The sequence below is a fragment of the Cololabis saira genome, chromosome 17 (assembly GCF_033807715.1).
Source record: "Cololabis saira isolate AMF1-May2022 chromosome 17, fColSai1.1, whole genome shotgun sequence".
NCBI classification, from domain to species: Eukaryota; Metazoa; Chordata; class Actinopteri; order Beloniformes; family Belonidae; genus Cololabis; species Cololabis saira.
Window position 1 is genome coordinate 24266952 of NC_084603.1, and position 12013 is coordinate 24278964.

Below are 12013 nucleotides of genomic sequence, written 5' to 3' on the forward strand. Positions count from 1 at the left end.
GGGTATGGGATTTGTTTGTGAAAATCTTTTCAAGCACTAAATTATGAAGCTACATTCACAAATGCCACTGAAAACTTTATTACGCAAAAGCAGAGGCCTGATCTTACCTTTCCAGAGGTGGAGTCTACATCTTTGAGCTCAAAGGAGTCTGGGATAAATGTGAGAAAGAATTTGAAATATTGCAAAATTACTTTCCAATTTTTTTAAAGAACTGAGCGGTCCATCCATGGCGTTAAAACAAACAAACAACAACATATTTCAGAGAAACACTCATGAATTTGTGATATTGTCTTTAACTTTGAGTCAGTACTTTAGCTGCTGTGGTATCTCGTGGATCTCTGATAACAGCATGTTCTATTCTGAGAATATTGGGGAGAGTTGATTTTGGAAGAAGCTGCACATGTCTAAGTGTGTGTGTCTGTGTCTCTCCGGTCTCCTCGTGGTCACTCTATTGGTCTTCTGAGTGGGTGGTCTGTTCCAAGAGAGGTGCACTGGAAACTTTACACCAACGCGCACACACAAACACACACGCACACACAAAGGGAAACTGGGAATCACACCAACGCAGCACAGCAGAGGGTGGAGCAGGCAGGAGCCTTCTTCCAGATGTGTGACATTAATTTAGCTGATCCAAAACATGAACCGGTAGCTCCCACTCACTCATCACCACTGTATGTGTTTGTAACAGCCATTATGTCATCTCGATGTCGCAGACTATGAAAATACCTGCAAGTCTTCCCTTTCTGGAGTTTAAAGGTTCAGTGAAAATAAGAAATTGAGTTTTATTTCTTCCTTTTCACACAAGAATATGACTGAAATTAATTTCTTCCCCTTCACAACTTTTAGCTTGAGGATAGGATGGAGCAGGGGACTTGAGGGAGAAGAGGTGCGTGATTTAAAAAAAGATGAGGAGTGGAGCAGGTTATGAGAACAGTCTCCACTCTGACCCGCAGAGCAGCGCCCCTGGACTTTCATACAATACTTTCCACCAGGAAGCAGAGGGGGATACGGTGCATGGAAAGACAAAGAAAGAGAGAGAAAAAATGAAATCAAATAAGAAAAGCGGAGGAGGGGATGGAGTGGAGATGTAGGAGGACGGAAGTGGTTGATTGAGTCCCCCCAGAGATTCTTTTGTTTAGATTGTTCTGCATTTCACTTCTTTCACTCTCTCCCCTCTGCCTCCCTCTTCCCTGACATCTGAGGTAGATTACAACAGAGACCCCGGGTCACATTTATGACTTAAACCAAGAACATATGGTGCTGTGTGCGCATTTGAACGTCCATTTCAATGCCGTCAGATTCCCCCTCCGGTCCCCAAGTGGTGGTCAGATTTATTTTCTTGTCCATTGTCTCTTGCTGGGATATCAAAGAACTATTGTTTGTTGATCAGCGAGGGTGCTGCAGGTTACTTGCAGGTCCTGGATGGGAGCGCTTTGCCTCTCCTCCACATCTTCCCTTCTTCTCTCTTTGCTTGTTCTGACCTTTTAGGAATGTCAGCCACAGAAATTTCCAAGAACAGAGGGTCCGCACATGTTAAATCTTGTTTTAGATATTAGAAGATTAAATTGTGGTTGTGTGTCGTTTGTTTTATCTAAGCCTTGACAAGACTTGTTTTGATGTCCCCTGGGCATCCTCACTTTCTATCTGCACAGCACGTCTTTGCTTTGATGTAATGCTCATGGGGAAAACAGTAACTGTGGCCCATATGGTATTTGTATTATTGCCACATGTTGCTAGGTTAAAAAAAGAAATTTCTTCTCCCAAATAATGTCAGCACAGGAGCAAATTTGTAAAGTGTCAGTTTGACTTTATTAGCATCGGCTTCACTCAGTTGAAGAAAAACAACTTTTGTCTTTGGAACGTTTTAACATGGAAAGGAAAAAAAAAAAATCTACAAAATAATCTGTTGGTAAAGACAATATATAAAACAATGGCACCAAAATGGTTTTGACGAGAAAATAAAACTAAAAAAAATAAAATTAAAAAAAAAGAGAAAAAAAGGCTCAAATATATTTGGATGCAGGGCATTGTCCTGTTTTGCCCCATTGTTTACAAAAATTAAAAAAAGGGAAAGAAAACAAACAAAACTGTATTTACAGTGCATATATTTACATTAAGGCATTTTTGTTGGGGAAAGACATTTGATCTGATACAACCCCACTTCTACACAATCAAATAAATAGATTTAGAGTTACATTACAGTGCTATATTATCTTTACGCTACCTGCAGTGAATGAACAAATACAGTTATAATTTCAGGCTAAATCACACAGTCAAATGGACACTCAGACATATTAAAGGACAGGTTCATCATTTTTACCCTTGGAACTCTTGCGATCAATAAACACAGTAATAAACCATTAAGACTGCATGTAAACCCCCCAAGCCTATTGAGATGCGAGCACCTTTTAGAATGTCACAGTTATTTGATAAAAGGACATCATTTTTTTTAGTTAAAGCTCTCAAAATGGGTTTTATTTAATGTTCCTATTTGCATCTGAGGTTGAGAAATTAAAGTAGTTGTAACTTTGTAATCTTTCCCTGGAGGGATTTCATTGAATGAGATGAGGAACAAAATTCCTATAATGCGTAAAACAACCTCGTCAACTCAACCAAAGTTACTATGAGTTAAAAAGAAAATCGCATGGACGTCACCCAGTTAGAAATGAAGCGGCCCTGTCCTTTAACAGAGTGTCCACATTCGATTGATTGATCGACCCAAGTTGCTTGTTAGCTGTGTACAGAGTCAGAGAGTGAGAAACCCTCGGAAAAAGACTGTCACTTTAGTACAAAAGTTCCACACAATGTCAGGATGTCTATGAAGAGGCCAGAGATGAGCTGTTACATTACAATGACGGTGGCCAACCTTTTTTAATCCAAGTACTTTTCTTTTATTCTTAACCAAAGTCCAGAGATTCACAAATAAAAACAGCACCACATGTGTTTTAAAAGAACTGCCTACACTAACCACAGCTCCGTTCCCCCAGAACAGAAACAGATGAATCACAGAAGGAGGCACTTAATAAGTAGTTGATGATTCAGATGATGCTTTGGTTAAAAAATGTAAAAGGAAGTAAACTGTTGGATGAGACGTACCCCTATACAGAAATGTTTTTTTTTTCTCTTTATGCTTAATTCAAGCTTGTGCAGCAATAATAGTCCCTTCTGTTTTAACTGAACCTTGATGGGTTCTGCTTACACTTCTCTGGTTAGAAACCCATCAAAGAGATGACCTAAATAATTAATCGCCTAATTGCTGCTCTCTAGCATCCATCCAAGTCCTTCTGTTGCGTCCGCAGATCTCTTCTGTAAAAATCAAAAATCTTTTCATCTCCCTCTCTCCCCCCTCCTCTATTTTTTTTTCTTCCTTCTCCATCTTCCTCGTCTCCAGAGTATAAATGCCTTCAATTTTTAATATCTGAACAGCAATGACTTGTGTAGCACTCGCAGAGATTCAGTCCAGTAGTGATAATGACCGTTCCAGTGGTGAATGGGATGCATGGGCCAAAAAGGCTGAGAGATCAATGAATTCTAGTGCAAACAAAAGGATTTGGTAAAAAAAAAAAAAAAAAAAAAAAGATTTTTCCAGTAATATAAACAGACAACATTATGAGTAAAATAATTTGTTTGACTAGTTCTGGAAAAAGTTCCACATTACGATAAAGACAGACAATTTTGTTTCAATGCTTTCATTCCAGTCACAGAAAAGAGTCCAAAAGGACTGAAAATACATTTAGAAGCTACCTTTTATCTTTTTGCCATCATGTGTCTTCTTTGTATTTGTCCAGAAAATTTAAAACAAGTACATGTGGAGGTTATGGGACCAGGATCTGACCACTATCCTCCTACTTTAGAACCTCCTATTGACCCACCCTGGGTCGAGAGCGACACGTCTGTCAGGCTATCGCGCTGCTGTGGCACACGATAGCAGCCCCCGGAGGGGGCTGCGGTGTCAGTGAAAGCTGCTCCGCATCACGCAGCTTTATTGTGGCCGTGGGAGACTGAGTGAGTGCTTTATGTTTGTCAAGATAGTGCTTATACAGTATAACTTAAGTGGGTGTGCAAATGTCACTAGTTCTGGTGTCTCTTCATGTGCAGTGCGAGGTGGTCAGATCGGGAGAAGGAGCGGGAGCAGACGGCGCACTGGAAAGGTTTGGCGCCCGTGTGTTTCCGATAGTGACGTGTCAGCTCATCTGAACGTGCGAAACGCCAGTCGCAGCTGTCCCATGTACACCTGTATGGCTTCTCACCTGCAGAACAAGATGGGGAGGGGGGGGGACAAGGGAGTCTTAGTGAGTGCAGCTGAGAAAACAGTAGCTACACGTCTTGCAAAACAATCACATGATCTCCCACAGAGGGAACTTGTGTCCAAATACAAACACTGATGACAACACTTTTCATAAAAACACAAGCTAATTCCCCGACTTAAAAGATTCATGCAGTTGGGTGGAGACACTGGGAAAACAGGCTTTACTGAAAACTCCAGTTGTCTAGCAGCGCATACAGTCATGAGGCTGTCACTCAGAGGAATTCATCAAACAGTCCAACACCAATACTGCACAAGTTTCTCACGGTTGTACGGCTTGCTTTTTGCTTCAGGCATCTCTCTGATGTGTCAAGCTTGTTTCTCTGTCATAACCAGAGCCACAGGCATCTTTCTAGAAACTAGTGGGGCCTCTTTTCTGTCTTGGACGTGCAAGCTTAGTCCACCTGTTTGGATCAGACATGAGCTTTAAGAGTTTTTTTCAGTCAGAAAAACCTATCCTTACCCATGTGTAGTGGTGATTATTTCTCATTGGTACCCTTTTTTTGTTTTGTTTTGTTTTTCTCCCTTAACATGTTTGAAACTGAAAAGTGCAGAAGAACACAGTGCTAAGACTAAATCATTACAAGATTGAAGAGAAATGATGCTGTATAATTGTGTTTAGTTCTTCCCTGGCTTCTGTTCAGCATTTAAATATCTGTTATGATCAAAATCAAAAATGGCAAATGTGTACTGTTTGTTTAAATCTCAAATAGGTCAGCATAATAAACTTTGGGTTGGGTGACACCAAGAACATTTGTATATTATGTCCAGTGCCTTTCTGCATGTTTGACATGAGTTTATCCAAGATGTAACATATCATATCCACAGTGGCAATGAAGCACAGAGGAGGTAGTGTGGTGATATGGACCTGCATGAGTACAAGATGTGCAGGCAAGATGACAAAATGTAGTTTTGATAAAATGCTGATCAACAAGAATACTTGCATACTGCCGAAACCACACGTGTTGTGAAAGAAGTAGTGCAAGATGATTATCATTCAGTGGAAAACCTTAGTGATAGTTAAAGAGAGAGTAGGGCAACAAAGCCCTGCAGCAAAAAAAAAAGCGTCTGCAATCGAAGAGGTGATGACAGAACACTTCTGAATACATGTATGTAACACTGGTGACCTTCTTACTGAGGATGATTAAGTCTGTGATCAAAAACAACAAACGCACTGTCAAAGGTGCACTAGCTTTTGGATCACAGCGTTCCAGCTCTGGGTTCTCCGTTTTATGTGTAATAAATCTAACCTGTAACTTTGTGATTTCACATGAAAGCAACACCCTACTGTTCAACTTAGAGGCTGTGTGTGTCCTGGAAGATGACACTAATTCGAATCATTTAACATTTAAGTGATATCGCACAGGGAGTGGATGCTTTTCAGTCGTATTCTGTATTTGCTTGTCATTTGGTGTTAAACCACTGTCAAAACAAGCCCAGCAAGCTGCACAGCTTGGCTAAACACACATGCACACACAATAAAGCCATAATGAATGAAGAGAGACAATGAAAAGATGCAGAATACACTTTGAGACTCATCCAACCACCCATTCATACATGCACACACACACACACACACGCAGAGAAATATAGACACACACACACTTACAATCATGGTAATGGATGTTGATGGAGATTAGAGTGGGAACTCCCACCGGGACCCAAATGCATTAGGAATCATCTCATACAGATTACTGACAGGTGTGTGAGTGAGGAAGTCTAGAGTGTGTGTTCGTGCTTGCACATGTGTGTGTGGGTCTGGCGGTGTGCATTCAAGCAGCTGAATAAGAGAAGTAGAATGACTAACAGACAAAGATAGAAATACGTGGGGGGAGGGGGATCTAGGGAGGGTTGAAGGTGGAAGCATGGGACAAAAACCAGAGGAGAGGATGATTAAATAAAATTAAAAGGAACTGAAGAAAAAAAAAGAACAGTAGAAAATGAGTAAGGATGGCCAAAGCTGTGAGAGTATGTATTTGCTGCTACACAACCATTTACATGTTGTGCTCTCATCTTGTGGTTTGTAATAACTGCAATAACCACAATCAGCCTGCAGCACGAGTGACGCCAGATTTAATTGTTGTGTCATATTCCCGATACTGCAATGCAACGCACACGCCCACAGAGATGTTGAGAACAGAGCGTTCAGATTTAAAAGTAAAACAGATTCTGGGAGAGAAACTTTTGCTTGTGCTTCCAGATGAGCGAGGAATGTGTAGATATCAACAGAAGCTTTGTTTTGTTAGCTGGAGTTGAGGTGGAGCCCAACACCTAAGCAGTTGTTTGTTGACTTTGCCCATCTGAATCCAAATGGTTCAAATGCTACAGTGAAAAGAAGGAAACCGACTGAAATCAACACCATGAAAAGGGGAGATAGAAGATAAGATAAAATGTGGCATGAAGTGCAAACAATGACGACTGATTGTGGATAAATAAGAAAAAAAAGAAAAAAAAAAGGAAGACATTTTTGTATCTGCGCAGATGCGTCTCGTACATCTGATCATACAGTGGCGATAAAGCCAAACCGATCAAAGAGCATTTGAACAATCTCTGATCTGATCTGGTAACGCGATTCTGAGAAAGATGGCACCACACGTTTAGCGCTGACCACATAGCCTGAGAGTCATCCGCTGGCAGAAGTGTGTCACTTCCACCTGTTTTGATGGAATAGTATATTGGGCAGGGGATGGGAATGGAGCAGGATACATTTACACACACATGCCAAGAACACAACACTCTGCCTAGCAACACAGTGCCAGTGCAGATACTGAAATCTGACTCCTGTGGAACACCGTCATTTTTTGATGGGTCTCTTTTTAAAAAAGCTGCTTTAATTTGAAGAGAATCTTACCCGTGTGAGTCCTGAGGTGGGCTTTCAGATGGGACGACTTGGTATAGACCTTCTTGCAGCCTGACGACAGACACAGATAAACACAAAACAAAAGGCTTAGCCCAAATAATCTGCATGTGTCAAAATATGCATTTACCCAACAAAATGAGCCGTGGTATGCAAGATATTTGAACTAATGAAAAGCAGAAGCTATTTGGAAGGAAATATGGTAAAATGTTTTGTTGAAACTCAAAAACAGGACTACCATTTATCTTTTTATTCAAAATCTACATGACTGATTAAAACAAACTTTTTAAACTAAGTTATTGAGGGTGTTGTTGGGTAGGATTATTTGCATTGCCACAATTAAACTGAGCAGCTGTGGCAATGTGACTATTACACGATTGTGTGAAATGTGGATCTGTGTAAATTATGGATTTGCTTCATCTGCCTTTTAAAGAAGTTAAACGTGTGCTAGCATGCGTTTGAGAGCTCTGCTTGAGCCCATCTTACATGCTGCCACAGGCGAGTTGACATTACAAGTCTTACAAGTAGTTGCATATCATACATCCACAGTTTGTGTTTGGATTTGTGTGTTTAAGACAGTTTCACAAAAAAAAATACTTTAACCTGAGTGAGTCATCTCAAGTATGCATGCAACTGTGTGTGGGAAAAAACGATCAACTAACTTAAGAAAAATATCTATGTAATTAAAACTCCCACACACACACATATATACAGTTCATTCCACACTCATACCAGTGATGATTTAGAAACCACAATGGTGTGTGGAGACTGTGGCTGACAGCAACACGTCGTTATCGTGCAATAATAAATATAAAGTGTTTTTTACTCTGTATACGTTAGTGATAGGTCGCGACAGATGATCTCGAATGCCTCAATATTGGTAATTACATTGATGTGTGTAGTTGTCATGGTGAACTATGGCCCTGAGAAAAAACTCATTCAAAACATATAATTTCAAAAAAATGCTTGGGAGTCTTAAAATGAATCTGGTTGCCATAATCCTGACCTTTCTGAGAGAACAGACATTCACCTGACCACAGTGCAGTGGAAAACAAACACTCACACTCCACAGAAACAACAGCTAGCGTGGACACACAGTAATGAGTATGTGTTTGTTCTCCTGACCTGGGTAATCACAGTGATGGATCCGTCGTTTCTCCAAGTCTGGATTGTTCCTCCGGTTGTAGCGGGCAGGCACGGGGTTGTGAGCTGGGCTTGGAGTCGCTGTGGGGATTTGGGGGAGGACCGGTGCCGGACCTTGGACTGGTTTTGGACCAGTGGTGAGGGACATGGCTAGACCGCCGGGTCCCGGGCCCGGTCCGAGTCCGGGACTGCTGCCCGCCAGCTTGGAGGCAATAGTGGCTGCATATGAAGGAGGAGGGGACATGGTGTGGAGGAGCTCCTTCTGCCTGTCGGGGCTACCTGGCTCCGAGCTCGGTGGGGAGGGTGGCAGGTAGGGAACCTGCTGCTGCAGGAAATGTGGGTGTGTCTGAGAGTGTGGATGTGTGTACACCCCGTTGCCCAGGCCACGGTAGGAAGGCTTGGCATTTTGCTCTTGTTGGGAAGCAGAAGAAGCTACTGGCACGTCATGGAAAGGCGCGTGGATCGCGTTGGTGGAATTATGTTGCATCTGCTGCTGATGCTGAGCCTCCATACCATTGCTGTGGTGATGATCCAACCCGGAGTTTAAGAGCTGGAACAGTGAACCGCTGTTATCATGGTGGAGGCCGTGCTGTTCAAACTGTGATGGCATTTCCTGTTTGACAAACACTTCTGGCATCGAATCACCACCCTGTCTGCCTCCTGACTGATTGAAAACACTGGTGAAGTCTGGCAACCCTGTTAACGTCATGTTCATGGCTGAGGTTTCCATGGCAATGTTACCAGGGCCCTGTCCGGGTGTGCTGCAACTACTTGTGGGCGTAGTGTTTGGGCAGTGAGGCTGGAGGTTGGGAGAGTAACAGGATGAGGCAGTTTCAGTTTTAATTTGCGTTAGACCTGCATGGCTCTGGTGCTGAGGGGCCCGCACCTGCTGAATCAAGCCCATTCTCAGGTAGGCCACATCAGGGACGTACAGATTCATGTTGAGGGTGTAGGGAGCCCCAGAGTGATCATCGGCAAAGAACTGATCCACTGTAGACGTGCCGTCTCTGTGTGACTTCTGCTGGATGTCTGCGTGAAGGTGGAAGGGAGGAGGCTGAGGGGAGAGATACCTGTCCATCTCACACTTTGTCTGTGGAGAAAAAGGCAAACACACGTTTAAAAAACAAAAAAAAAAGGGTTTATTCAACATAAATCACACCTACCGAGCTCTAACTTATGAAACATCTTCCAACAAACTTCCATGAAACTATTCTGAGGCAGTGTTTTGAGAAGACAAAGGTTTGATAGAACAGTCACTGCTAAAACATTTATCAAGTACTCATCAATAGGCGGCTGCAACATTCCCACTCTGCCTGCAAGGCTGAACTCAAAAACCTTCTCTCTCTGAGGCCAGCAGTTATGGATCTGACAGTGTTCTGTTGTAAACATAATCAGACCTCAGTCATATCATTTTAGGAAATGTGAACATTAACCGGAATGATCGGTCCCAAAGATGCTCCCATCGTGTCCTGATCAAACTGGGCCAGCCTGAGCAACTTCACGTCTCCTTCCCTGGGCTTTAACTGTCTCACTGGTGAGGATCTAGCCGGTATATAAAAGTTAGATAAGCCCTGCAGCAGAGGATGAAAGAGCAACATGAAAGGGAATGGGGAAACACCCATGCCTGCCTGCCTGCCTGCCTGCCCTCTGCAGCAGCAGCAGCAGCAGCAGCAGCAGCAGCAGCAGCAGCAGCAGCAGCAGCAGCAGCAGCAGCAGCAGCAGCAGCAGCAGCAGCAGCAGCAGCAGCAGCAGCAGCAGCAGCAGCAGCATATTCTGGGGATGGGGCTGCTATTTGAGGATCCTGATCCTACCAGCTGTTACACACACTTCTGTCCTCTGCTGCACAAGTTTCCCACTATGCGGGGACAGACAGAGTTACCGGGACATTTCTGTCCGAAAGGCTGAAGTCAGTTGTTGTCAGCATGGCATGATGGTGTGAGCGGGCGCCAAGAGGAGGGGGGGGATCAACAACTGCTCACCAACTGGCTCAATGATTTATGGTCCCGCGTTACACCAACGCAGAGCCTACGGCGTAGGGTACGCGGCAACGCTAACCCTCGCCGTAGGCTACGCCGTCGATCAGAAAACATGCCCTGAATGCAGGCGGAGCGGCTCGACCACACGCCCAGCTGGCCGCAGCCCGGCCGCTTATATCCCCACAAACGGGGCCAAATAAAGCCACGATTATGCTGCGTTCCATTTACCTCGGAAGTCGAAACTCGGAACTGGGAATTACGTCACAGCCGAGTTATCAGCGTTCCAGTTACAAAGTAGGTAAACCAGTTTGTAGTTCGCATATACCACATGGAAAATGTAAATTACACTATAGCAGCATATATATGCCGAACAATACTTGTATACGACTGATTTAGTGTGACCTAAGCTAGAATGAAGTGCTACGAAGCTCTCTTCTACTGTTTACAACCGGGGCAGCCATGTCGGAATGTGAACTCGGGGGTGGTGAAGACTCTCCCACTTTCCCAGTGGGAAATCCCACTTCGAGGGGCGTTCCAGTTGAAAAATCCAACTGGGAACTGGGAAATCCCCACTTCCGAGGACAAATGGAACGCGGCATTAAACCTCCCGGACCACAGCGAGGCCCCGGTTCAGCGCAGAAGCGACCTGCTGGCCGGGATCGCAACCCAACCTGCCACGCCCATTCAAAAACATTAAAAAAAATTAAAATAAACCAACGCATCGGGTTCATTCTCACCTGCGTGTAGTCGCTGTGTCCAGCCTTGTCGGTTTCGATCTTGCAGTCCAAGCCGAACAGCCCCGAGTCCTCCAGGGAGAACCCGGCGGTGAGGGTCTTGTGCAGCGGGTAGAAGGAATCCTCCTGCACGCCGCCGCTCATCGTCAGGGTCGCGGCCATGGAGCAGGAATCGGTCCTGTGACACGGTGCGTGAGTGAGTGAGGGGAGGATGCTACGGAGAGCCGGGGCTGCAGCGGGGGGAGCCGACCGTCTCGAATGCGTGCGGAGTAATTAATGTGTGCCTGTCGGCAACATCTCCTTCCACTTGTTCCATCCCTCCTCCGGCCCACAGACAGTTTTTGTATGTCTCGCTGCAGGGCGGAGCGGGCCAGTGTAAATACAGACAAGCCCGGCCCACCGAGCGCTTCTGCGTTAAATCGACGCAGAGCCTACGGCGTAGGGTACGCGGCGACACGCACCGTACGCGTACCCTACGCCGTAGGCTCTGCGTTGGTGTAACGCGGAACCATGAATCAGCCTTTAAACAGCGCTTTGATCATTCATTGAGCGGCCACCGCCCTTGCTCCCCATCTAAATACATTAACGACCGCCCTGGAAAAGTTACACCACCATGTCGGCAAATACAATGCCAAATTACTGGGATATTACAATACTATAAACGAGACATAAAACGGGCGATTGCTCTATTAACGACTTGTAAATATAACCGCACTGACTTGAAGGGGTATATACCCTGGGGCGAAAATCCCGGGGAGGGGGACAGGGGGGACAAGTCCCCCCCATTAGTAAAGCTGTCCCCCCCTAGAATAATTTGAGACAGAATTAATAATTTTGGAACAATGCAGTAGTATTTAGTAGTGATGCACCAACATAAAAATTGTGGCCGAAACCGAAATCGAAAATAATAATAAACAGTAAAATCTCATTACACTTAAAACAAGAGTCATCACCAGAAAAATAACTTGTTATTTGACAATTTTCCCCTGTTTCAAGT

At 44.2% G+C, this 12013-nt stretch overlaps 1 protein-coding gene across 1 annotated transcript; it reads right to left on the bottom strand.

The window, feature by feature from the left end:
- Positions 1–1782: 1782 nt before the first annotated feature.
- klf5a (Kruppel like factor 5a) lies at positions 1783–11354 on the bottom strand. Its single transcript, XM_061744685.1, has 4 exons — positions 11020–11354; positions 8289–9396; positions 7158–7217; positions 1783–4250 (listed from the first exon to the last, which is right to left on the bottom strand). Exons 1-4 carry the CDS (start codon positions 11176–11178, stop codon positions 4072–4074), a joined length of 1506 nt encoding a protein of 501 aa, XP_061600669.1. The 5' UTR covers positions 11179–11354; the 3' UTR covers positions 1783–4071.
- Between the last annotated feature and the right edge of the window lie 659 nt (positions 11355–12013).